The sequence below is a fragment of the Larimichthys crocea genome, chromosome XXII (assembly GCF_000972845.2).
Source record: "Larimichthys crocea isolate SSNF chromosome XXII, L_crocea_2.0, whole genome shotgun sequence".
Classification (NCBI taxonomy): domain Eukaryota; kingdom Metazoa; phylum Chordata; class Actinopteri; family Sciaenidae; genus Larimichthys; species Larimichthys crocea.
The window spans coordinates 18407206-18434476 of NC_040032.1; the positions used below are offsets into that span (position 1 = coordinate 18407206).

Consider the following 27271-nt stretch of genomic DNA (forward strand, 5'->3'; position numbering starts at 1 on the left):
AATGTTTACTCACCTGGAGACTGCAGAGTGGGTGTATGTTCACATTTGTGTGTGGTGGGTGGAGAGAGAGAGAGAGAGAGAGAGAGAGAGAGAGAGAGAGAGAGAGAGAGAGAGAGAGAGAGAGAGAGAGAGAGAGAGAGAGAGAGTAAAGTGACAAAGTTTGTAGCAGATGGTTTTATTCAGTCATGGCAGATTGAAATTGAGCAACTGCAAATATTGACCATTGATGAGAAAGAAGGGCAGTTCAGGACATTGTTGTGTGTCTAGGTGTGTGCGTCCATGCATGTATGTGTGTTGATATCACCAGCTGTTAATAAATTCTAATGTTGTTTATCATGATGAGTCTTGTCTGATAAGCATTTTGCAGCATGGCTTATGTGACAGTTTCAAACTGAACTGGACCGTAGCCATAACTTCATTGTTAAAGGACTAAACTCGACTCTAATAGTGAACTTAAAAAGTTTCAGAGATATGAAAAAACAAAACATTCAGGACATTCAAGATATTCAAAAAGCTTAATTTATTAGCATTAACAAGCTACAACAGTCCAACAGGGCAACATCTTGTCTCCTTACATAGAAGATTAGTCATGACAGTTAAAAGCTTGTAACAGGGTGTATGGTTGGTAATATTTGAATTAATAATCTTATTTATGCAGATCATTTTGGTAATCTTCTGTCTGTATAATGCAACAGATACTGAATATTTGCTCAATGCAAAGAAGAGTAATGTTATGATTGTTAGGATATGTATATACAGTATATATCCCGTCCAAAAAAAAGAGAGGCTGGATTGGACGTGGATAACTAAGCAAATCTGCAGTGATTAATATGTTCCAGCTAGCAAGAAGTTATTTACCCTTAGCTGATGCTGTGAGTAGCTTCTCATTTCTTAAACAACCATGTCAGAAGACATATCTTGTAGTTGTAGAAAGGATGTTAAACAGTTTCAAGAAGGGTCAAATTATTGGTCTCCGTCAAGCAAAGAAAACAAAAAGAAGAAGAAAGAAAAAGATTGCTGAAACTATTAAATCGTGTTAAGAACTGTCCAACGCATTATTAAATCCTGGACTGATAGTGGTTGACCATCATGAGGGTGAAATGTGGTTGGAAAAAACTCTTGAATGATTGTGATCGGAGATCACTTAAATATTTGGTGAAATCAACTCACAGCTATGTTTAATAGTGAAAGTTGTGGCGGTGGTGTTTAGCTCAGTTGGTAGAGCAGCCGCCCCATGTACAAAGGCCCAGTCCTTGCTGCAGAAGCCCAGGGTTCAAATCCAACCTGTGGCTCTTTCCCGCATGTCATTCCTCATCTCTCTCTCTCCCCACATTCCTGTCACTCTTCAGCTGTCTATATCAAATAAAGCTTGAAAAGGCCAAAAAAATGATCTAATTATTATCTAAATAAAAAAGAAAAAATAGTGAAAGTCCAAGCATTCACTTCACGCACAATGAACCCAAGGGATTGGGACTACACAGCTGTGTAGCCATAAGAAAACCACTGATCAGTGAGGCTAGTCAAAAAAAAGCTTAATTTGCAGGGAGCATAAAGACTGGACTCTGGAGCAATGGAAGAAGGTCATGTGGTCTGATGAATCCAGTGTGAGTGCAGTGTGATCTGGAGTTCCTGCAGTTGGTCAGGTCTAGGTTCAGCAACATTATGTCCCCAAAGAATGAGGTCAGCTGACTATCTGAATATACTGAATGACCAGGTCTTTCCATCACTGGAGTTTTTCTTCTCTGATGGCACGAGCATATTCCAATATGACAATGCCAGGATTCATCGGGGTCCAGACCTCAGCCCCATTGAGAATCTTTGGAATGTACTGGAGAAGATTCTTCATCATCAATACAAGATCTTGCTGGAAAATTAATGCAACGCTGGACAGAAATAAATGTTGTGACATATACTATACACATATATAGTATACCCTGAGGCTGTACACTAAGTTAAGTGAGGGAGGCCAAGAACTGGTGAGTGTCAGAACCACCATCCAAGATGAATCAAAATAAGATCCAGGAGTACATCAGGAAGATGGCCCCCAATGGCAAGCTGCTAAGTGAATACCTAAGGCTGCAGAAACACATCTGAGTATGGGCTGTAAATCCCAAGGTCAAAATGGAAGACACTTGCCAAGGTGGTTGAGAATGACCGAGCCAAGATCCTGTGGGACTTCCAGATCCAGACTGACAAGCTGGTGATGGCTAACCAACCAGACATTGTGTTGGTGGACAAACAACAGAAGAAGGCATAGACAGATGTTACTGTAAATCCAGTCAGTAAAATAAGCTCAAAGCCATTCATACAGAGCAGAAGAGACTGAAAATATAAGTTAAAACTGCTTAGCAGGTGTTGTAATTTACACACTGAAGTAAGGAATCCCAAACTGGAAGCTGGATCTTGAGCATTGAAGGCAGTTTGATTAGACTGTGGGTTACACAGGGTGGGGCTGTGGACAAATCACAGTGACTGACAGCTAGGTCGTCTGGCCTTGAGCCAGCAGCCTCCTGGTAATGTCAGCCTTGTGGTGACTTATTGGCTGAGGATGATTTAGATGTGGTGAAGGAAGGTTGCATATCTCGTTTTAGTGCAACTTATGCAAGCCATTAAATTCACCCCCTCTCAAACTACGGATTCTACAGCAGGAAAAAAAACGCAAGGGAATATAACAATAGCACACTGACCATCCCTTAAGTAACAATTATGGTTAACTGGAGTAGAAGGCACACAGAAAGGCATAGCAAAGTGGGTTTAAACCAGTAAAAGCATGCTGGGAAAGCTTGTCCCCAGTGTATAGAATCCCATCCATATTGTTGCATGGCCGCTTATCAAATTTAAGTAAATCTTGTATTTCTGCAATCTGCAAGTTGATTACTTCAGCATTTATATAATGTGATTGTGAACAAACTGTGTGGAAAAAAGAATTTGAAGCAGAGACAGGCTTAAAAACACACACATGATCAGTTTATTAAGTATAGAGAATGTATTGTGGCTGTTGACGTGTATCATCTAGGAACTTTGGGTGTGCATTGGACAGATTTTCAGAAGGGGAAGTGATGAAGACTCTGGACGCAGGCCTGGGATCAAGTCAATAACCTCTTTTTTCATGTCACCCTGTCATCAGTCAATACAGAAATGTCCCCTCTCCTTCCCAGTATAATCACACAGCTGTTTCACTGCTATTGCTTGACTCATGAGGTCAATGCCTCATCTGAGACCAGTTCACATGTTTCAGTTCAGAAACTGGAACCAAATGCTGAAACAGAGGTGGTCAACAGAAGTAACTTTAATGACTTAGTTACAGAAACAAAAGCAGACGGTGATTGCAGGCAAATACATGCTGAGTCCAAGAATAAATAAAAAGTCAAACAAAAAAACAAAACAAAAGTCTAATGAACAGAATCCAGAGCAGGGAACAACAAGGAACAGGGACAACAGGTTTCTGAAGCTTAGTGTGGTGGCTCTGGACCAAAGAATGGGCAAAGATGTAGATTATTGATGGGCCTAATGTGGTCTGAATGAAGCCTGGTTGCTCAAACAAACCATCTGTGATGGCACCCTGTCAATCAAAGCGGCCACGCTTGTAATCCTGCATAACTTTAAGCCTTAATATATTGTGAACAGGTGAGTTGTATATAAATTCACCCTCAGTACAGTTGTCATGAACAATAAAATTATCTATAGAGACCAAAACTGTTTTTTGTACCAGGCTGTAAACATGTTTATTTCTGCTGTGAATGTTGGACATTTGAACATGGGGACTTATGGAGACTGACTCACTTCTGGAGCCAGCCTCAAGTGGAGGGTTTTCAAACTGAACTCCAGGTAAACAGTTTTGACTGTGTTGAGAAGTAATAACCTGTGTGTCACATAAGAAAACATAATGAGGGATATTGATGAGGGATGACAACAACATGTTTCAGAGGCAATTTAATGAAACACCCCTCCTGTGCTCTGACACTTCATCTATCTTGGTGTAATTTAATTAACCCTATGCACCTGTTACACCAAGGAGGATTATCCATCCATCCATCCATCCATCCATCCATCCATCTGTAACAGTTTATTCTTATCAGAGTTGTAGAGGGCTGGAGCCCAGGACACATAGAGACAAACAATGATTCACATTTACACCTAAGGACAATTTAAAGTCACCAATTAACCTGCATGTCTTTGACTGTGGGAGGAAGTGGTCAGTTCATGTAGGATTAAAAAACTATAACAGAGGAAAAACATATACTGTATGGTAAATATATTCATTTTACAAGGAAGTTTGCATGAATTCTGCTTTCCTGGGAGCATTTCATCAGAGCGGGTTCAGCTGATGGGAACCGGAGCAGTCATATGTTGCACTTTTTGTTCTAATGGAGCAGCTGGTCCCAGAACAGTAATCCTCCAGGGGAGGCTGAGAGGCCGAGAGCTAGCTGTGCTTTGGTCTGTTGGCTCATTTGGTAGCTGAATGTCACACAGCTGTTATACAAGAGTCAGACAAAGTTGTCATGTGACATAATGTAAACGATTGCATGAAGAAGATTTACAAATAGCCTGAACACCTGTACTTTATCACTTTTGCAATATTATGTCTAGATTTTTTATTTTTTAAATTATACTTATTTTATTGTTCTATTTTATTTTAGGGGGTTTTAACTATTAGTTGCTTTTAAAAAAAATATTTAATTACCAATTCTATGTTCCCTTGTAATTAGCGCTGCATTGCATTTCTTTTTTTTTTTTTAAGATTATTTTTTTTGGCCTTTTATGCCTTTAATGATAGTACAGCTGAAGATAGACAGGAAGCAGAGAGAGGGGGGGTAACACGCAGTAAATGGCTCTCCGATGCAGGATTCGAACCGGGGCCAGCTGCAGGGGCCGCTTAACCCACTACGCTACGAACCGCCCCACTGCATTGCATTTCTATGATAAAGCTGAGGCTGAACTGTGAAGATCACTGAGCATGCACAGTAACAAAGGCACCAGCCAACAAGTTTACCTTGTACATCAAAATGACTTCATTTGCAAAATATGAATTTCAAAGTGACAGTATGGAATGAAGCTGGTTAAGTTTTGAATGTTTTATATGTCACGTTCATAAAAACCCTTGTTAATAATGCCACTTTGGGAAAATGCAGTGAACTGCATTTAGCAGTCTGTTGCTCGTACTTACCATAGACGCTAGAAAGCAATCATCAATCTGGGCATCGAGCGAAAGTGACATAAATGAGACTGAATGCTGAATTTTTAGAAAAATGTTACTATGTCTAACATTCTTATGTTGGCTCCATGACACTAACACCATGAAGTAACTAATGTCAGACCCACACCACACCACTAACCTATAGCCAACTGTCAGACTAGCTTCGGTTATAGTTCGGTTACCAAGGCCAGACTATAGCTAATATGCATAGCTTATATTTTCAAAATCTTTTTGGGTGAGGGGTGAAGAGGTTTAGTCCACATGCCCATTGCTTACATTAGCGGTCTAGCCCTGCAGGTGTACGCTTTCTTCTTTTATGCTTCCTTTCTAAGTTCTAAAGGAGTGGCCCCAGCCATCAGAGTGAGCGCAGCAGAATTTACACACTGCTGTGTGTTTTCTTTTGGACGCTGATTTGCAGATGAACTCTTTGTATTTTGGGTAGCCAAATTATTTGGCTGAAATCTTCCAAGACTGAATGAAGTTATTGGTTACATTTAAAGTAGGGAGTTTTGCATCCAGACACAGTAATTATAGTTAAATCAGGCAATGCACAGTTTACTGATATTACTGCGTTTGTGGTTTTAAAAATCAGAATCCTCAGTCCCCTTTAAACCAAGACAAGACTGAATAATAAATCCAGTCGAGACCTTCAAAAAATAGTGTGAGTCTAATCTCAAGACCAAGACCAATCTCAAGTACTTTCATGTACTTTGTATAATATTTATTTTTGGCTAAATTCAACCCTGTTTGTCTTAATACGTAGGTATGGTGGGTCCTGTTAGATGATAATTTGGAAAGAAGTAATGTGGAAGCTACACTCCTCACGGGCTATCTCTACCCAGCATTTTCCTCATCAATGTTCGGTCTCTCTGGCGAACAAAATGGATGAGCTGCAGCTGCAGACCATCTCCCACAACTGGATCAACGTCATGATCTTCACTGAAACATGACATTCCCAATAGCACAATTGAGTTAACAAGGCACTGCTTCCTCCAGGCAAACAGAACAGGTGAGGATTCCAACAAGAAGCTCGGTGCACGGTCACTGCTCTGCTAAGTTTCCCATGGTTAAGTGTAGACCTTTCTATCTGCTCAGAGAGTTTACATATCCCCCAGATGCTAATGCTAAATATGCCATGAAAGAACTGCATGCTGCCATTAGCAAACAACAAACTGCACATCCTGAGGCAGCTTTGATTGTTTCTGGTGATTTCAACCACACCAGCCTGAAGACTGTACTCCCTAAATTCCACCACCATGTCCCCTGATGCACCAGAGGACAGTGTTTTGCTAGTGCTAACGTAGTGGGTACCAGTCATTTTTGATGTAAGCAGACTCCATTTCTAAGCTAACGTTAGCATGTGTTGCACACTGCAGGCAGAGAAGGGACATAAACGTTGCATCCTTAGAGACAGAACTCAGTCCATAGAAATCAGTCCACAGGCAGTTAGAAGCGACCAAGAAAGTTGTGGAAGGGCTCTTTTTTTTAAAAGATACGTTACAATGTTCATGCATTAGCAATAAAAACTGATTAAAACATATAATCAGGGTGTCTACAGGGTTTAGTCAGTCAAATTTATGACTTTTTAAGACCTTTTTATGACCATTTTGATTTAAATTTATGACCTACACGAACTATTAAAAAAAACATATTAGTCATTAAAATTCCTTTCTAGTTTTTTTTTTATTTACAGCAACAAGTTTTTTATTGACAGCAACAAATTGTATATTTTTCAAATTGTACATCAACAAATTGTATATCAAATTATATATTGAGCTTGAACCAGGCAGTGATGGAGAACAAAACTGAGTGATTGCCTGCAACCGCTGCAGACCTTTTACCGATAACTGATGCCGCTCCGATTTCACGTGTGAATGCAAGGCTTTTAAGCCTAAACTGGCGAGCTCCAACGTCTTCTTACAGAGGGTGCAAAATGCTTGGTATTTGTTGTTCGCGACGGGCTTTAGCCATCTCTTCATCTTATCATCGTCGAGCCATGCCAAGTTAAACGTACACTTTCCCATTGTTCAAAGTCAATTAATCAGACCCACGACCTACATAAATGCGATGAGGTAGGGAGACCGATAACCGTTTGCCACCAGAGAACATGAAGTAGGGCTCTTCTCGCGCGCGAGTTATGCGAAAGTCCTTACGACGACTGACGTCTGTTACGATGCACTGCCGCATTAATGGACCTTGTAGTTCTGGAATAGTATGTTACCAGCCAGATTTCCTCAGATAGAACTACAGGCGAAATTGTCAGGATAAGTGATCTGCATACGAAAATGTTTTTGATTGGCTGAAATGCTTCGCAGCGTATTTTCTTCGTAGTTTTAGTAGTCTACCAAAGCAGATAAATTTAAGACGTGTAATTTATGACCTTGAATGAAAAATCTGAATGTTTTTATGACCTTTTATGGCCTAAAATTCTCGTTATGAAATTTATGACTTTTTATGACTTTTTATGACTCCACGGAAACCCTGTATAATGAACAGGGGTGTCGTTTAGCTCAGTTGGTAGAGCAGCTCAGTCCTTGCTGCAGAAGCCCAGGGTTGAAATCTGACCTGTGGCTCTTTCCCACATGCCATTCCCTGTCTCTCTCTCCCCACATTCCTGTCACTCTTCAGCTGTCTCTGTCAAAATAAAGGCCAAGAAGATATCTTTAAAAAAAACATACAATGAATATGTAAAATGCCTAACGATCTCACATAGGCTACCTCACCTTAAATATGAAGGAAGTTAATTAAGGTCAAGATCTTTTTTGCAACAGAAACATATCATAACAATATCAGTTGGGTGATTTACAGTATGTTACGTGTATAGGTTTGTGTTTCTCTCTCTCCTTCATCCCTTTGTCCTTCAGGTGAGAAGGGGTGGATTGGTTGCCACCTGTGGGCTCCAGAAGAGCTATTTTTTTTGTACTTTGGTTATTTTGTTTGGCACAACCCTCACAGTCCCAGTGAAAATTTAAGTTATCAGTGTGAATTCAAAGTTAATAATCACAGTTATGAATAATCATGAAACTGTCTTATATAAATATTGAAGACTTCTGATAATCTGAAACTCACTGACAAGGATAAAATGTAAGTGTATCCTATCCTGCCTCTGTTAAGAATAGGCCATTTTACAGCATAAATTGATTAAATGATCAATACATTTGCATAGCGTCTGCTGAGTTTGCGGGAAGATCGACGTTTATCTGACTGAAGGCAACCTTGTGAATATGGCGACCTTCTTTAAGTCAGTAAGAGCTAAACTGTGCTTCCTACCATTGTACAGTACCTGACAAGGAAATCAGTTGGATTTCACCTCAGTAATTAAAGGGTTGTGAGCTTTTTACTTTCTAATAACCCTAAACGTCTTTTATTGACTCAATAACTTCATTAAGTAACATCTGATTGCAGATGACTATTATGGACTTCATTAGCTTCATTAGTGTCTCACTTTCCAATGCACACAAAGTTTTTAATAGACAGTGGTCACACCTTGCTGTGGTGATTGGTATGCAGATGGGTTCATGGTGTATCTCCCCACAGCCCCTGGTGCTGGTTCTGTGTCCCGTGGACCAGTTGCGACCCCATACTGATGACAACCTATTTGCCCAATTATCAAATCAAATCAGATTTTATTTGTATAGCCCAAAGTCACAAAGTCCATTTGCCTCGGAGGGCTTTACAATCTGCACAGTGAGCAATTATATGATTTATTATATTACAGCCATTATAATTATGTATGTTTTTAATTATTTATGGTTTTAACACTTCTTACATAATGCAATGGTGTGTGTGCTTACATGTAAGCATGAGTGAGTCTATGGAGGTACATGGGTGGGTGTAAGAATTGTGTATATATATACGTGTTAGGTTATTTGTAGTATATAATATATATGTATCTGTTTGTAAATTTGTTAGGATATTTTTGGGGGGTATTGTATGAGTATTTGTCTTGTATGACAGTCTGACTAATTCTGATGATGATCGTGTTGATTTGAGTTGATTAAATGTTGTATGTATTAAATCTAAATAAATAAAAACAGTGGTAATAATAACAAATAACAGTGGTCCTCCGTTTCACACTTTCTAATAAGTCATCAGAGATGTTAATGTAAAGACAATCCATAAGTCTGCAGTTGTAAAGGGACAAAACAGGTGAACTGAAGAGGGGTAGTGACTGTTTATAAGCAGCCTCCTTGAATTCTTCAGATAATGAAGAGTTTAGTGCATCGCGTGCGCACACATTTGTGTCATCTTTCTTTGTCTGTCTATGCGCGCGTGCGAGTGCCGTTTGTGCGCACCTGCTGGTTTGTGGAGACGGAAACACAACGAGGGCTGTGTGTGGATGAGAGAGGGATAGAGAGAGGAGCAGAAGGAGGGAAAGAGTGTGAGAGCTAGACTAATGTGAAGAGGGACAAACGTGAAGATGATGGAAACGTAATGAAAACCTGGACTCCGCATCTCTAACCTGAACTTTGATTCAACAAATATATAGCAGCAGTCAAAGAGCTCCATGAGCGGAAAAACGAAAGGCAAAGAGGACCATGCCGCCAAAGGTGAGTGATGATGAACCCGGGTCAGACAGTAAAGGATCTTTCCCCTTTTTTCTTACATTTCTGTGTTGTTTGCACCAACGATAGAAGAGCATCTGCGCTAAAGCTTTGCTGAGATCAGCACCGTTTCTCTTTGTCCCCTCAGTCCAGAGAAGAGCACACACACTGGACTACTTTACAACATCTTGTATGTATGTTTCCAAATGTAGGCTGTAACAAGGAAGAGAAGAACAAGAAAATAACTCCATGAATTCATACATGATGTTTATGCAAACACATTTGAACTGTTTTAATTGTGCGGTTATTACAGAAGGACAGCCATCAGCCTTACATGATGCTTGTTACATTGTGCTCAAGATCAAAAATTGAATATACTGTGTGTCGATTTTGTAAAATCACTAGCATGGGCTAAACTTCCCCCACAGAGTGGCTCTCAGATCTCATTTCAGAGGACACACACATTCATTTTGTTCCCTCTAGACAGCAATAAAATTGACACGCGACAAACCGCAATGGAAACTGGGAAACTATCATTGCCATGGAGACAAAAAAAAGGGCGTTGCCTGCAAGTTGAGCGCGATCACACATAATGCATGCATAAGAAGTGCTCATTCACAAAAAGAAAGTGCAGCGAGGCCAGATTTAAGTTTTTCCATAAAAATCTAATTGGAATTTATCTTTCATCCGTTGGTTGGCTGTCCAGTGAGTTCAAGTGGAGGTTAAATCATTTATTACTATAGGAGCATTAAATGTGCTGCCTTCACTGTGTCACACAGTCACACAGCCTTTTGCCAAAAGTTACTGTGAAAACAGATTCAATGACAGTGATAAAAAGAAAGAAAACAGAGATTCTATAAGCAAGAGTCAGAAATGATCTATGAAGCAAGCAGCTGGATTCACAAAGGTAGAGATTAGTTGCCAGGTGGAAACAAAGTCCCCATAGAACAACGTTATAAAAATAATGTAGTAAAGTAAATTAGACTAGTATAATGCTATAGGCTGAATTCCATAGAAAAGCTCAGAGAATGGGCTGTGCACTGTTCTTTAACAGAAGTGGGACTGTTAACCACGTACATTTACAACCAACCTGTGAGTCTTCATCATAAAAGATCTTTGTCTCGTAAAACCGAAAAAAAAATGTGTTGAAACAACTTTAGGCAAAGCACAAATGTCACCTTTTCTGTCACTTGTCAGGGTGTTTTCTGTTGTTTTCTGGGGCGATGTCTTCTTTGCCTCATTTTAAGTTCCATATATCATAATGAGCTCTTTAGGTGACATTTATGTTTTTTTCTCAAGTGTTTTTTAGTTTTACAAAAGATATTACTTATAGTATTAGTAGTACAAAAAAAATGTACTTAATAAAATACAAATCAGCAAATACAGATTGCTTACAGATTTAAATCATTTTGATGCTACACTGACCTGTAATCGGGTGAATGGTATTCATATGTTCTTGCACTATGTAACTTTGTGTTCCAGGTACGATTACCTGCTTTACGGCACTAAGTCACACAGCACCAACTGTTTCACTGATTTTGGTGAAACTGGATCATATTTTATGGAGAAAATGTTTTCTGGTTTTCCCTCTGATGTCCTCCGGGTGCGCCGCCTCAACTCTCTGTGATTTACAAAGTTAATGATGATGGACAGTGAAGTAAACTGCTGCTGGGCACTGGGGTGTTAGTGTTTGTGCTACAGATTTTAGACCACCAGGTTTTCAGGCTTGGGGCTCAGGCACAGACAGTGTCAAGCCTGAAACAAAGCTGGGCAGTTACTGAGGCTACAGTAATTTTGTTGAATAGATTAACTTAAAATAACTTAAACCAACACAAATAGGAGAGGATTCACCATAGAGACACTATTGTTAATCAACCCTGATTGTGACACAGCAGCATTGGTCCAGAGGTAAACATCTCACAGTAATTAAGGCCCGTTCATTATATATGACTGAACTTAACTTATGTTGTGATGTCAGCATAGCACTCTACAAGCACTAATGAGCACAACACTTACAGATCTGATTTCATTAATATTTTTACATTTATTCAACACCTATGGAACCTCAAACCCTATCTCCAACCCAATCATGTCTTTTTTAGCAGAGCCAGCAGTCTAAGATGAAGCAATGTCACTCCACCAGAGTCAGACTGAAATATTGGAATGGAATGCCATTAAATCTTAACATTTAGTTTGTTTTTCATCATTACATAATTTGTCCCTCATAATAATGATTAACTGTCAAAAATTTGTGTCAAATAGTTATAAGATAAAATTATTAGGAAAAAGTTTACAAATTCTATTTAGATCCTGATGGGACAAAATGGTATTTTCTATTATATCCTATATTTTATATTACTGACAGATCAAATCAAATCAAATCAATTTTATTTGTATAGCCCAAAGTCACAAAGTACATTTGCCTCTGAGGGCTTTACAATCTGCACAGGGAGTGACACCCTCTGTCCTTAGACCCTCGGTTCGAGTGAGGAAAAACTTGCCCACAAAAAACCTTTAACAGGGAAAAAAGGTGGAAGAAACCTCAGGAAGAGCCACAGAGGAGGGATCCCTCTCCCAGGACGGACAGACGTGCAATAGATGACCACGTGTACAGGACAGACAGGGAAAGCTTTTTATAAATATTTGCACCAGCAGATTCATATGACTTTCTGTCCAACATTATTACGTTCAATAAGTTTCATTTGTTGGTCCTTAACAATCACTAGGAGAGCAAAACATCTTAATTATGCTCTGGATGTATAATCTGGTAGTGACTGTGTGATGTGAAACACTTCATGTTAAATGTGTTTCACCATGGTGACAGCCGTGTCCACCTTTTGTCCTGCCATATGCTACAGTAGATGAGGTCATAAACTGAGACAAAAATAAAAACGTGTCAGGGATGTGATGGAATTCTCAAAACTTTTTCTCTGTCATGAGGTCTGATCAAATTTTTTATATTTGTTTTCTACTTACATCCTTGCCCTTACAATGATTATTTTTATACAATATGAGGATTCGCATTGTTATTATTTTGTCACAGTAGTAGTGTGATAGAATGAGGAAGAACTGTAGACAGAGATTGGACCCTTAATAAGATATTCAGATATCAAGAGCTGCAGTGAACACGAGAGTTAAGATATATGAACATATATTAATATACAAGATATATGAATATATATATAACAAGAGGCGTCTGATGCACTACATTACCCATTCATCCTTTAATGCACAAACACAAGGTCTCCTTTTCAATGTCATCTGATAATATGGCACCATCTAGTGGCTGATCATGTAAATCACTGATTGTGAATATCAGCTGCTTCTCTCCAAATATCTGCAGGGTATACTCAAGTGAGTTTTTCAATAGATGACCGTGATTGGATGCTGGCTACCTGCCTGGGCTGTTGGCCTGAGAAGGTTGGCCAAAATGTACTTGCTGGCACCTTTGTGGTTTGCTATTTCAAGCCAAGGCTACAAGGCTATTTTAGGAGGTGTAATGTGTTATTTTAGATCAGCTGGAACAAACAGAGCAAAGAAAGAAAGAAAGACACAGGCAGTAAAAGACAGTGACTCAGTCAATCCGTCAGTTTAATAGAGTTATTCCCTGATCACAGGAAGTTATAATGATACAATTATGGAAGCAAACACAACAATGACAAAGTACTTCTTCTAAGACAATCTACTTTTGGAGACTATAGGAACCACAAGGAACCCAGCGTCCTGAGAGCGCAGTGTTCTAGAGGGGTAGTAAGGTACTATGAGCTCTTTTAGATATGATGGTGCCTGACCATGAAGAGCTTTGTAAGTAAGGAGAAGAATTTTAAAAAAGCCAAAATGGGAGAGATGTGATCTCTGATCTTGGCTCCTGTCAGAACACGTGCAGCAGCATTCTGAATTAACTGCAAAGTCCTAAGAGACTTATTAGAGCAGCCTGATAACAAAGAGTTACAATAGTCCAGCCTAGAAGTAACAAATGCGTGGACTAGTTTTTCTGCATCCGCTTAAGACACGATGCGTCTGATTTTAGCGATGTTACGTAAGTGGAAGAATGCAGTCCTCGAAATTTGTTTTATGTGGACGTTAAAGAACAAATCCTGATCAAAAACAACTCCAAGATTCTTTACAGTGGAGCTGGAGGCCAGGGTGATCCCATCTAAAGTAACTAAGTCTCTAGAAAGAGAGTTTCTGAGGTGTTTGGGTCCAATTACAAGAACTTCAGTTTTGTCTGAATTTAACATCAGAAAATTGTAGGTCATCCAACTTTTTATATCCTTAAGGCATGCTTGGAGTTTAGTTAACTGATTGGTTTCATCAGGCTTGATCGATAAATATAACTGGGTGTCGTCAGCATAACAATGAAAATTGATAGAGTGATTCCTAATAATGTTCCCTAAAGGAAGCATATATAAACTAAAAAGAAGTGGTCCAAGTACAGAACCTTGTGGGACTCCATGACAAACTTTGGTCTGCATGGAGGATTCATCATTGACGTGAACAAACTGAGATTGATCTAAGAAATACGATTTAAACCAGCTTAGGGCGGTTCCTTTGATGCCAATTTGATGTTCCAGTCTCTGTAAAAGAATTTGATGGTCAATGGTGTCAAATGCAGCACTAAGATCTAACAGGACAAGTACAGAGATGAGTCCTTTGTCTGATGCCATTAGGAGGTCATTTGTAACTTTGACTAATGCGGTCTCTGTGCTATGATGCACTCTAAATCCTGACTGGAAATCCTCAAATAGACTATTGTTATGGAGAAAGTCACACAGCTGATTAGCTACAGCTTTCTCAAGTATCTTAGACAGAAAGGGAAGGTTTGATATCGGTCTGTAGTTGGCTAAGACCTCTGGGTCTAGAGTGGGCTTTTTAAGAAGAAAATATTATCTTGTGCAGCCTCACAGTGAATTAGAAAATGGGAAATGAGAAGCATGTTTATTTCCAAGATAACTTTGATATTTCTTTTAGCTTTACTTTTCAAGATGCTGAGTTTGTATGATCTCCAGCAGCTTCCTGCTTCACTGCTTTCCAAGGCTTTTACAGGCCTGCGCCCTGCAGTATAGAAACACTCTGCAATCTGTAATAATTTCTATATCATCTCAGTGATATGGGTGCTGGTGTTTTTTAAGCTTCACAGGAAGCTCTGTAACAGCACAGCACTGTAATGGGCTGATAATGTAGAGCTGTGTGTGTGCATATAGAGCCTATGTGTAATTCTGGACTGTCAGTGTGGGTTCTATATAATGTGCTGTGATGGTGTGTATTGAGGATAGCCCACAGATGTGCTGCGAAGCCATTAGGTGTGTGTGTGTGTGTGTTTGTGTACATGAGTGTGCATGCTGTGTAAGTTTCTCTCTCTGTTAAAAACCACTCATTCTTAAATCCTTCAAAGGTGTTAGAGATCATAACTTGTATTTGTTTGTGTTTAGCAAGAAAGCATTGTATTTTATCTGACCATCATGATCTACCGTGATGAATCACTGATCCATTCCATCAAATGGAAACAGCTGAGCTATTCAGATCATATTTAAATGTCATTTTGTCATGTTATGAGGCAGTACACTAAGATCTTTCAGTGTTGGTGAAGATGTGTTTCCTCTAAGTTTATTCAGTGTCTGACACAGTAAACACGCAGACCTGAACATCTGACTACTGGATGAAAATGAATCTTTTGAATTATATTTCAAGCAAAAATGCCAAATATTTTCATATTCCACCCTGCCAGTTGCTTTACTAAAATTCATAATCTGCAGAATAATTGATGATGAATAAGGCAATTTATAGACACACTGGTGATGATATTTAGATATTTAGGTCCAGATATTTAATTTAAAGTTTATGGAAGTACCTGGCCAGGGTCAGAGGTTAGTGGGAGAGCAAGGGACTCTACAGCATCAATTTAAGTGTGTGTTCTCCAATACTGTCCGCTTTTGGAGACACTTCTGTTTTACTTTGATCTGACTAACTCACAAATACTAACACACACACACGCACACGCCCGCCCACAGCTTGATAGATCCTTGGATTTGGGAACGGCCTTCTGGCTGCTTCCCTCTCTTATTGTGCCAGATCAGCGGGGCCTTGAGATGAATCATTAATGACCGGTTCCAACGGCTTAATGGCCTCTAATGTTCTGTAATGATCTCCCGTCATCGCCATGTGCGCGGCCTTAATGGATCCAATGCCGTGGAGAATTCTCTGGTTTGAACTTCGGTAATTCCTCCTCTTTTCGTCGAGCAGCTCACAACAGGAAGTGCGAAAAGCCATGAGCACAAGGCTCCGGAGCTCCACGGGCGCAGCATGAGTTTCCCTCTCCGCCGATCGACCTCAGGTAGGACCGGGGGGAACGGTCTGAAATAACAAGCCGGAATAGTAATCCTTAGAAACGTCTGAATGGATGTAGGCAACAGCGTGTGTCTGATATGTTGTGTGAATTGACTGTGAAAGAAAGTTAATAAGCTCTTTGAACAGACTTTTACACTTTCTTGTTGTTTTTGTTGGGAACGTTTATAAAACATAAAACGAACGTTGTGTTGATATATTTGGAACATTTGTCAGTAAACTGATTAAAGCTGGCTTGAAGTCAAGTCAAAGTGATCCGCTATCCGAGGTGCTGAAAACTGCGCCGCGCCCTTCTGCAGGAACCAGGACCTCTATCCACCCACTCAGGACGAATAAACGGCTCTGCATATCAGTTCTGCGAATAAACTCATCTTTCAGGAACACACTGAAGATTCCATAACCCCAAACTTTTTAAAAGAACAGAACTTTTTGGACGCGCTGATTAAATTGTTTAATTGGTTTAACGTGATTGAACACCAACGCCCTCAGAGACCCTGAATCAAACGTCTCTTTGCTTTGGTTTAATCCCTTTACTGTGAAATGTCCATGTCGGCCTGCAGGGTGGTTTCTAACAACCAAAACAGGATGAACCAAAAAACACGTTTTACCTTGAATCAGAACGTCCCCAGAAAGTACTTCAGTGTCACGGCCTTTTTAGCAGTGGTATCACACTGTTCTCTGCTGTTTTGATGGTCTACTTTGTGAAGGCCTCCGTGGTTTGGTTCAGTGTCTTTAACCCTGGTATGAATCATGCCGCAGCCTGCTGCTGGGTGTCTATAGTGAGGCTGATTATAGTCTAACTGGCATTCATGGTTAGACTGTGAATCACAACACAGACGGGCTCTCTCTGGATATTTGTTGTAAACGTAACCTACTGTAGTTTTTCTCTTCTGCATTCTATGTTGTCTAATTTTTCACTGCCTTTAGGGGGGGCTGTAGAGCTCCGACCAAAGCATCTAACCATGAAGTGTAGATGTCTTATTTTCATTTGGTGATATATTCATCTATTCCACTGAGGCTTCTTTGTGTCCGTTTAATTGATTTATTCAGTAATTAATCTATCAATCATATAAATGTCCCTCTGAGCTTATCTTTAATGCTCTTTGAACATTTTATTTTGTTATAGTTGCTGATTTAAAGGCTGAACATTGCCTGATTGGTTTACATGCAGCTTGAATTGCTACATCACATTTTGTTTGTGTGGCTTTTGCTTTTAGGGGCACGTGGTGTGGGTTTAAAGGCAAGGATCATCAATAAAAGATGAAGGACTAGACCTAGCTTTCAGTCTTTTCATTACTGTGGTTGCACAATTTGCTCTCATATTTGGATGTTTGGCTCTGAAATGTGTCGCTTTCTGCAGGGAATGCACAGCATGTGGGCTGAGCTGTGCAGTAACACTGAAACTATATTTATCTGTACATTTACAATGCTCTTACCTAACCAGAAGGCCATAGATGGAACTCCTTCAGTCAAAGTTAAGTCTAAAGGCTCCACATCAGTGACCAGTTCCAAACCTCAGTTTGTGTCCACAGTCCATCACTTTGTCCTCAACCCATTGGCTCATTCACACAGGAAGCTTACTGAGATTGCCTCTTCTCCAGTCATGTAATTTACTGCTCACTACATCCCCTCACTCTCCAGCCATTGATTTTCACCTTTTCCACTTGTAAACAGCATGCATTGGCTCTGCCTGCCGCTCGGTGCCAGGTGCCACAGGTCCACCTCCATTTGTGAGTCAGTCGGGCTCTTTGTCCACTGCCTCATCTTCCTCAAGCCCCTTTGGAGTTGCAGTTGCCATGCGCCATTGCAGCTGTATCTGGCGCTGACTGCTGCATCTGTCTCCCTGTGGGTGCCGTCTGTGGCCAGCCGACATGCATGAATTGGCTGATTGCTGCTGAATGTGTTGCCTCGGCCCTGGTGATGCAAAAAAGGGAAAGATGTAAGAAAACGACACAGCTCATCCAGACTGAAGTGCTGCCTCCGTTATTCACCTCCTTCTTGCAGGCTGCAGCCTTTCAGCAGTGGTGAACCTCTGCACCAAAAGAAGATGAGAGCCCCTCCTTTCTTCCTCCCACTCTTTCTCCACTTTCTCTCTCTCTTTCACACACAACCCCACCAGGTATCTCCCTCCCTTCACTTCATTTACCTCTCTCCATCATTATTCCTCATGCATGTATTTCTCTTTCCTTCTCCCGCTCTTACACACTCATTCATGTTGTAACCCATTTTAAGGTTGTGTTTCCGACAAGCTTCCTCTCTCTCTCTCTCTCTTTCAAACACACACACACACAGCCCCCCCCCCCCCCCCCCCCCCAACCTATTTTTCCATTATTCCTCCTCACATTCATTCATTACCTGTCTCCTTACTCCCTCTTACTCCCTTCTCCAACTACTCACCTCCCCCCAGTGTCCCTGCCTATCACACATCAGTATTCCGTGTAATATGTAAATATCAGGCCACGTGGGGTTCGGGGGTTACAGGTGCCCCCCCACATCAACAGCACCACCACCACCCTTCTCCACCTCGTCGTTCTTTTTCCTCGGGGCGGGCAGGGCTGCAGCAGTTTTATGAACGGCACGGCTGCATCATGATCCCTTTCCCACTGTCACGGACAGCGTCGAGGAGCGGAGCATCACCGGGGGAGCGGCGGTGCAGAGCAGCAGCAGCTGCTGCAGTCATCATCAACAATAACCCCCAGTGTCGTTCGCACCAGCTCCTAAGCTGTTGATTCGACACTCGGACCCGGACTTGATCCTCGCGCACGCCCCTCTCTTCCTCCTCCACGCTCTCTCGGGCCACTAGATTCACCAGAGGGGAGAGCAGACAGCTTTTGCCACTCAGATCCCTTTGGGGGGTTGGGTGGGGGGGGTGGGGGTGGGGGGTATGTGTGTGAGGCGGCGTCATTAACGCTCACTCACTGGAAGATTTCTGGATTTGTTTAACGACTTCCATGAGGCGCCCGGACGCACCGATGGAGGATTCTGGCCGCTTTTTAGAATCACGGATATCTGCGAGACTGCAGCGGTCGGTGTGTGATGCGAACTGAGCCGTGGGTGGTGTAGACCCCCTCGCCGCACCCCACACACCCCTACCGCCTTATCAGCGAACCCGCCATCCCTCCCTCCATCCGGGACGCACAGCTTGGTTTCACTCCACCGGGGGAACATGTCCCGGGCAGCGGCTATCGCCAGCTCCCTGATCCGCCAGAAGCGGCAGGCGAGGGAGCGGGAGAAGGCGAACGCTTGCCGCGGCAGCGGCAGCCCGAGCAACAGCAAAGGCACAAACGAGAAGCCAAGCAAGCTGAACGTGTTCTCGCGTGTCAAATTGTTTGGATCGAGGAAGAAACGGAAGAGAAGGCGACCACCAGGTCTGAAAGTGGAAAAGAGAAAAGTCCACGGGCTGCAGCACCACCTCAACCATCCTCACCATCACCTCCACCAGCATCATTACCATCATCACCACCAACCAACACCATTTTCTTTCATCACTAAGGCTGGTCCTTCATTACTTCATCATTTGTCACCCTCTGGGTAGTCTCCTGCTGGCTTGGCCCAGAAATTAATTCACATGTGAATAACTTTGTATTGTCCTGCAGCAAAGTGTCATAGCACCGTGTCTGTATGACAGATGATAGGTTAGAAAACCAGAATACTTAATGAAGGACTTCTTGAATAATACACACGGATCAGGGATGGATTCTGGGCCCTCCAGGCCCTGTGATTGGAAAGAAAACAGCTTCTCCTCCTCTGACACTTCTGGCGTCTTGGAGACTGCCGGATTTGATCACATGACAGTAATCAGGAATGAATGCAGTTAATATGTCTCCTCTCCTCTTCTCAGAGCCCCAGTTAAAGGGCATTGTGACCAGGCTTTCCAGTCGCCAGGGCTTCCAGCTTCAGATGCAGCCTGATGGCACCATCGATGGAACCAAGGAAGAAGACAGCACCTATGGTGAGTCTAACTCTGACCTTTGGACATAGAGAAAAGAATACTGCCCATCCAGCAGGCACTCATATTAACTGAGTTTCTTCATTTACCTTCTAATTAACACTTAAACTTAAAACTTTTCTTGACTAATCTGACTTTGACTGATTCTGAATTGATTCATTGTGTTGGTGTTAAAACATCCATCATAATTTCTCATAGGTCAATGTTGATCTTTAATCTGACCAACTGTCCAAAACCCCAAAGTGATTCAGTTTACTGTATGACAAAGTAATTATTGATCATCATTACTGCCTTTGCCTCTGCCTAAATGACTAAAACAATCATTATGGATCGTTATTATCATTTTGCAGATTCATTTTCTGTCAATCAACTAATCGCTTAGTCAACGAATCGTTTCAGTCTAAGAGAACTGAAGTTTCCATGAATAAAAAGACAAAAGCGTTTTACTAAAACACTGAAAACAATTAGACAAAAATTCATAATAATATTTTTTGTTCAGGTCCAAAAAAAAAAAAATAAATAAACATGATTGATTTACAAATGTTGGAAGGACAACATTTAAGTAGCAGCACAGGTTGAATCATATGGTCTTGATACATCAATTAACAATTATTTTTAGAGCTTGTGAAGTGAAGTAAGATGAAAGAAGAACAGATATTCCTGCACAGCAGAGGCTGAAACTAAGCTTTCTTTTCATTTTATATTACTTCAAGGTTCAAGAGGACATTAGGACATATTTTCTATTAAAGGTTTATTATCGACCAAAGTCTGATTTAGTTGAATTCCCATATACCCACTATGGAGTTATCATCCAGAAGCACTCTAAATCAAACCCTGTGACAAATGTCACCCTGATGTGGGAGATTTAACTCAGAAAGTGACTCAACAACATGTCAAGTGTTCATTTAATTATGAAACCGGCATATGCTTTTCTTCTAGAGGTCAGATGGCAACATGGCACCTGCGTTAAACATTTTAGCAGGATACACAGTACAGTGTTCAAATGAATGACAATGAAAAATTGAACTGGACCAGCTGGCTCTATCTCATTCTCCTTCTCGCACATGCACACACACGGGCTGCAACGTGTGATTGATATGGCTAATTCAATTCTGTTGTTGTAGTTCAGACGGCAATCACTCTCCTCCTCGTGCATGATCCCCGATGTATTAATCTCTGTCATTCCTCAGGCCACCAACTGTTGTGTACAAAGAAAGAGACGTGGCTACAAAGGAAGCGTGCTCTTTAATTAGATGATTATATGGTGCATACATCATGTAAACGCCTACCCACACGAAAAACAGTCGACCGTGACTGGATTTGAACGGATAATCCATGTAATCCATGTCTCAATATAACCGCAGTCATTATAAAGAACATGGTTGGCTAAATGAGTATAATTAAACAAGGGCCTAACTCATCAAACTGTCCAGAATAATTATGTCTCTGCTATAAGCTTTTACTGTAGAAACATATAAATAACTTTTTAGCTGTGCTCAGTGAATGCAAACCACAGCAACAATAAGAAATATAATAAATAGTGTTTCTTCTTGTTTCTTCTTATTCTTGAATATGTGTATATGATCTAGCTTTGAATCTCCTGTAGATCATCTATCTTTATTTATCTACAACAGACCTGGAAATACTTTGAAATGAGATGAGGCAGTCTACTGCATTAATGCCGCATTCACTGTCATTGTTTAAAGGAGCTGTGTGTAGGATTTTATGGCATCTAGCAGTGTAGTGGGGGTTATTGCAACCACCTTGCCTCACCTTTACATTCTGGGCAGGTAGGAAAAACTATGGTGGCTGCAAAACTGGTGGAAAATGCAGAAGGACCCATGGCATGTGTAGATATAAAAGGTTCAACAAAAACATTCAAATTCTTATTTCAGTGATGAAAACATAGTTATAAGTATTATATTTAATTTCTGCCATATTGTGTAAATCTAACAGATTGTACCTTTAAGTTCTTTATGTATATGTGTCACTAAGCCTGAGGATGTCCTCTTTACAGAGTTCATCTTTGAGAAGAATGTCAGACTGTCTGTTAGATGATTGACTTCATTGTCTTTGGTTTGGACAGTTGTTCAGACAGACCAATCTATTTGAATGTGTCACCTGTGGGACATTGTGATGGGTGTTTTTTTCTACCATCTAACATTTTATAGACTAAATACTACACTTCACTACACAGAAAATGTTGACAGATTAGTTGAACGCTTTAGCTGTATCCCTAGTATGATTCATGATAGTAGAAATAACTCTTGACTCTGCCAAATGTATACCAAGCCTTGTCTTCACCCTTATCATTCCATGCATAATATCAGGTGCGACATCATTAGTGTAATTCCGTAGCCTTAGTGCTGGAGTGATCTTGTAAAATAGCTTCTCTGTGACAAAATGGAGGTGTCATTTTACCACATGCTACACTGATACTGGTTTTTTTCTCTGTGTTTACTGTATGAGTGTCCGTTTGTTTGCTGTATTTGGTCATGTGTTTATTGTGTGTATGTATCTGTGTGTGTGTGTGTGTGTGTGTGTGTGTGTGTGTGTGTGTGTGTGTGTGTGTGTGTGCGCATATGTAGCTGTGTTTAACCTGATCCCAGTGGGGCTTCGTGTGGTGGCCATCCAGGGTGTCCAGACCAAACTCTATCTGGCAATGAACAACGAAGGCTTTCTCTACACCTCTGTGGGTCACCTCACACTCACAGACACACACACAACCACCATCATCATTATCAGACCATTAGAGACTAAAATATCTTCTTTGGGTCAGGTTGAGTAATGAAACAGCAGCTTTCAGTCTGACCAGTCTCATTATCATCTTATCATCACATCAATACTTTAACTACAGTGCTGCCTGTGAGTCAGCTGCCACTGGGTGCTATAATCTAGTGTCTGAGCCTCTCTTATCTATCTACTGATATTGTGGCTTCTCTGGATTGATTTCAGTTCCCCCTCCAGTCTCCTCTTGTTTATCTCCCTTTAGCCATCCTTTGATAGAAGGATTACTTTGTGTCCATCTACACACGGCTCCTGACATTTGATTCAGAAATGTGTTTTATTTTCCAGACAGATTTACACAAACTATGCATACACTTTCTCACATGATTGCAGTACATTGCATTTAGTATCTCAATTTAGCTTTTGAGTTTTGATGGTGGGTGGTGTAAATGCAATAAAAAAGAAAAAAAATCAACAAAAATAACACCTGCAGTCTAAACAAAGCTGTGAAACTAACACCTCAAAGTAATAGCCTTCTGCTACGCCTGTGCATGCCACTGCAATATCTGCTCCATCATGTCCAGTCCTGTTTTCTCTAGGTTGTCTCTGCTTCAGTTATAACACTGATATCACTTGTTTCATCTTCTCACCCGATGCACAATACAAACACACAAAATATTTAGAGATACAGACTCACAAATCAAGTGTCCATCCGTTTGCACTGAATCGAACATACTCAAAACTTAATCAAAATTTGTATGAGATTAATGGATGACAGAGAGAAATAACGTTCTTTCTGTTTCCCCCGGCAACCTGGGCATCATCTTTCTCTCAGTGGGCTGGTTGGTATTCAAGGGAGTAGCCAGTTGCTATGGAGATGCAGGAATAAGGAAATGCAAATGTCAGCTGCCCTAAGTTGGTGCAGTTCATTCTCTGAGACTATAGCCTGGCTGAGATAATGACTCAAAGAGCAGACCAATTGATGGATGAATACACTGATGACAATATGGAGGAATGATTGAAGTTGGAGTTTGGAGTTTCCACTCTCATACTTTCTGTGACTCAGCTCCGTCTCAGCGGTGAACACCCCCAACTCTCCACATCTACTTAATCACCTTCATCTCTTTCTTTTATGATTTGTTCTAACATCTGTCGCACTTTTCCCTCAGGAGCATTTTACCCCGGAGTGTAAGTTCAAAGAGTCAGTGTTTGAGAACTACTACGTCACCTACTCCTCCATGTTGTACCGGCAGCAGGCCTCAGGTCGGGCCTGGTACCTGGGACTTAACAAGGAGGGTGGAATCATGAAGGGGAACCACGTCAAGAAGAACAAGGCCGCTGCACACTTCATACCGAAACCACTCAAAGGTAAGACTAGTAGGGGAGTGAACTGCACTAAACCACTTAATAGTACAGCATGTCCACATGTTTAGGCTGTTTTTACATTAATCTGGTGAAGAGGGAAACTGTGTGCTCACTTTAAATACAAGTTTATAACAGCACATCCAGTGTGATCCAGAATGCAACCAGGTGTGTGAATGAAACTTGTAAACTTCCAGGACACGTACAGAGAATGGACTGTTTGGTGCAGAAGGTGACATCTCGTATCAAACTGAGCCAAAAACAGCTTACAGCAGGTATTATTTCCTGAGAGTTGAAAAGGTTACTCCACTGACTCCTCCTGTGACATAGTTGGGCTTGTAATGGATAACAAGTACCAAAATCAAGGCAGCAGAGAGAGGTGTCATTCCTGGCATTATTTTTAGATATATTTCTATATATTTTATCTTGTCAAAATGTGGTGCCTACATTACCCACAATGAAAGTTGATGAACAGCTTGGTTAGAGATTCGGATGTGTTATGCTAATAGCAGCTTAGCCTTGAGTCTTTAGCCTCAAGCAGAGCTGAAGAGTGGACTACAGAGATCTGGTTACTCCAGCCCCAACCTGACTCATTACTTGACTTCATGCATCTCCCTCTGGAGATACAAATGGCATTATGCTTTTTTACATAGCATAGTGGTAACACTCAGCAGACCCATAAACAGAATTTGATGTACCCTATTAAAAAAACAGTGTGTAGGACTAGCATCTAGCAGTGTAGTTGCAGCTGCCTTTCTCCACCCTCCTGTTCCAAGTGTGTAGGAGAGATTATGGAGCCAGTGTTTAGTAGAAGCATGGTGGACACCGTGGAAGAGGACATGCAGTGTATGTTTATATAAAAGGCTCTAAGGTGACAAAAACATATGTTCTTATGTTTGGGTGATTATACACTAATGAAAACATAGTTATGCATATTATATTATGTAAATAGAGACCCTTGATCACATTTGCTCTCCCTGGCAACATTAGCAAACAGACCACCTCTGTCATCAGACAGAGCAGGCAGACAAACACTGCTCTGTCTGCTTTATGTGAAAGAAGCTAACTTGGTGTGTTCATGTAGGACCCGGCCACTGAAAGTACTTGTACAGAACCAACCAGTAGCCTTGCAATCCAGACCAACAGTCCAGTAAAAGTCAACTTCATAATAGTGATAAAAGGACTACAGAACAGAATACAAAAATATGTTGATAACAACAAAACAAAGTTGTGTGTTGCTGTGGATCCCATCTTTCCCAGCAGGAGGCTTATTGAGCAAATAAAAACCTGATCTGTGAATGTTTGTGGATGCATGTTCATGATTAAATGGGCAACAATCAATGTTAATGTTAGAAAACACATGCTTAATTATTGTTTTTAAATATTCTGCTTCATCAGGACTCTGTGGGTGTGCTCTGATCACTTTGATTGACAGTTCATCTCCCTGGCAGAATCAGCAAACAGTTCACCACTGTTATCAGACTTTTGATGTTATTTAGCTTAAGTGCTAAATCAGTACATACCAAACCTGTGTTTAGACTAGCAGCTGAATTAATAGTTGAATTAATAATTCTTGTCTTGTTTGAATTTGTGTGTGTGTGTGTGTGTGTGTGTGTGTGTGTGTGTGTGCGTGCAGTGGCCATGTATAGGGAGCCATCCCTCCATGACCTGACAGAACTCTCACGGTCAGGCAGCGGCACGCCGACCAAGAGTCGCAGCGCCTCAGCCCTACTTAACGGTGGAGGAAAGTCGCCCAGCAACAATGACTTATCCTAGCCCCCCACCCCACACACATCACACACACATGCACACTTGCGCATGCACACAGATACACAAACACACACACACACACACACACACACACACACACACACACGGATCTCAGGCCGACATGCCCACACATCAAGCTGGTGAGGGGTAGGAGAGGGGAGTTGAAAATGAAGGAGGACAGGAAAGTGTTCTTCCACTTAACGGAGCCCACTGTGACTGACTGTGATGTAAATAAATCAAGGACAATCAACCCGTCTGGCTCCACTGCTCTGGTCTGCAGAGGGACAGGACCTGTGAATCTCTTCCTTTGACTACTCTTCATTGTCACTGTATCATACCTAGAGAGAACAAAGGAGGGAAGGAGAAAAAGAAATAAGGGATGGAAAGAGTCAGTCAGTCAGTCACATAGACAAACAGACTGTTACAGAGAACCAAAGAGTCCAAGTATTAACTAACAAAGTTATTGCAGAAAAGGCAGGGGGCAAGAGAGTGACAGGAAGGAAAGAAGGAAAGAAGGAAGGAAGGAAGGAAAGAAGGAAGGAAGGAAGTCTTTATCTATTCTACCGTACGCTATGTTTACACAGAGCTCATGGGGTCAAGTCATATTTTTAAAAATGACGAACGTATTCCTTGTACACTTATGAGGACCGATCATTTGTTTGCATGCAGGTACGCCTGTGTGTGTATGCGCGTGTGAGTGGTCGAGTACACACTGTGCTTACAGCAGGAGTGTTGTGTGTGTGTGGGCAAGCAAGAGTGAGTGTGTGCGCACGCATGTGTCTGGGGGGGGGATTTTACCTTTTTAAGATCTGTTGTATATCAGACCAACCTCCTGAGGGCTTTAGCAGGTTAAAATAAGGTTTACTGTAAATGCTTCCATGCTCACTTCTTACAAGCGATGCTGTTCTTTCTATTTCTGTTCGTTGTTGTCGTCTCTTGCTGTTTGTTTGTTTGTTGTTGCATGGAAGCTTGTGGACCTCTGCTCAGTAGCAGCATGCTGAAGGTCCTTTTTTTCTGGTCTTACGTGTTCCTGACCAAAAGAGAACACTAGTGAGCCAATAGTGTCATACCAGAACACTAGTGAACCAATGTGAGGGTGTCAGAACACTACTGGACCAATAGTATTGCACCAGAACATGAGTGGACCAATGGTGTAGGACCAGAACCAGTTTAACTAATGGGAGCACAGATTAACTTAATATTTTGGTTCCTGCTGTGGACAAACTAGAAATGCACTAAATAAACTCTTTCTAAAGAAGTTAAATGAGTGTCTTGTCTTATTTTTTTTTTATGTTTTTCACTCGTGTTGACGTGCTTTGAGTCGAATTTACAATAATCACAATATCAGAGATTAAATCAGCAGTATACATGTTGCTG

General features: G+C 41.1%; 1 protein-coding gene across 3 annotated transcripts; it reads left to right on the forward strand.

Annotated features, from left to right (window-relative positions):
• The first annotated feature begins 9465 nt into the window (after positions 1-9465).
• Positions 9466-26267, forward strand: fgf13b (fibroblast growth factor 13b). Of its 3 annotated transcripts, none has more exons than XM_019267671.2 (5): positions 9466-9747; positions 19928-20038; positions 22624-22727; positions 23932-24130; positions 25761-26267. In XM_019267671.2, the coding sequence occupies exons 1-5, from the start codon at positions 9705-9707 to the stop codon at positions 25898-25900; spliced, it is 597 nt and encodes a 198-aa protein (XP_019123216.1). In that variant the 5' UTR covers positions 9466-9704; the 3' UTR covers positions 25901-26267. The 3 variants fall into 3 exon arrangements, with proteins under 3 accessions (XP_019123216.1, XP_027129432.1, XP_019123215.1); XM_027273631.1 differs by lacking the exon at positions 9466-9747 and adding an exon at positions 15956-16075; XM_019267670.2 differs by lacking the exon at positions 9466-9747 and adding an exon at positions 18972-19454.
• The last annotated feature ends 1004 nt before the right edge of the window (positions 26268-27271 follow it).

Bases quoted from the DNA above. Each gene is read 5' to 3' on its own strand.
- fgf13b (XM_019267670.2), top strand. From the start codon at position 19,253: ATGTCCCGGGCAGCGGCTATCGCCAGCTCCCTGATCCGCCAGAAGCGG. The intron at 19,455-19,927 runs GTCTGAAAGTGG...TCCTCTTCTCAG, and splicing joins GAAGAGAAGGCGACCACCAG to AGCCCCAGTTAAAGGGCATT. The intron at 20,039-22,623 runs GTGAGTCTAACT...GCGCATATGTAG, and splicing joins GGAAGAAGACAGCACCTATG to CTGTGTTTAACCTGATCCCA.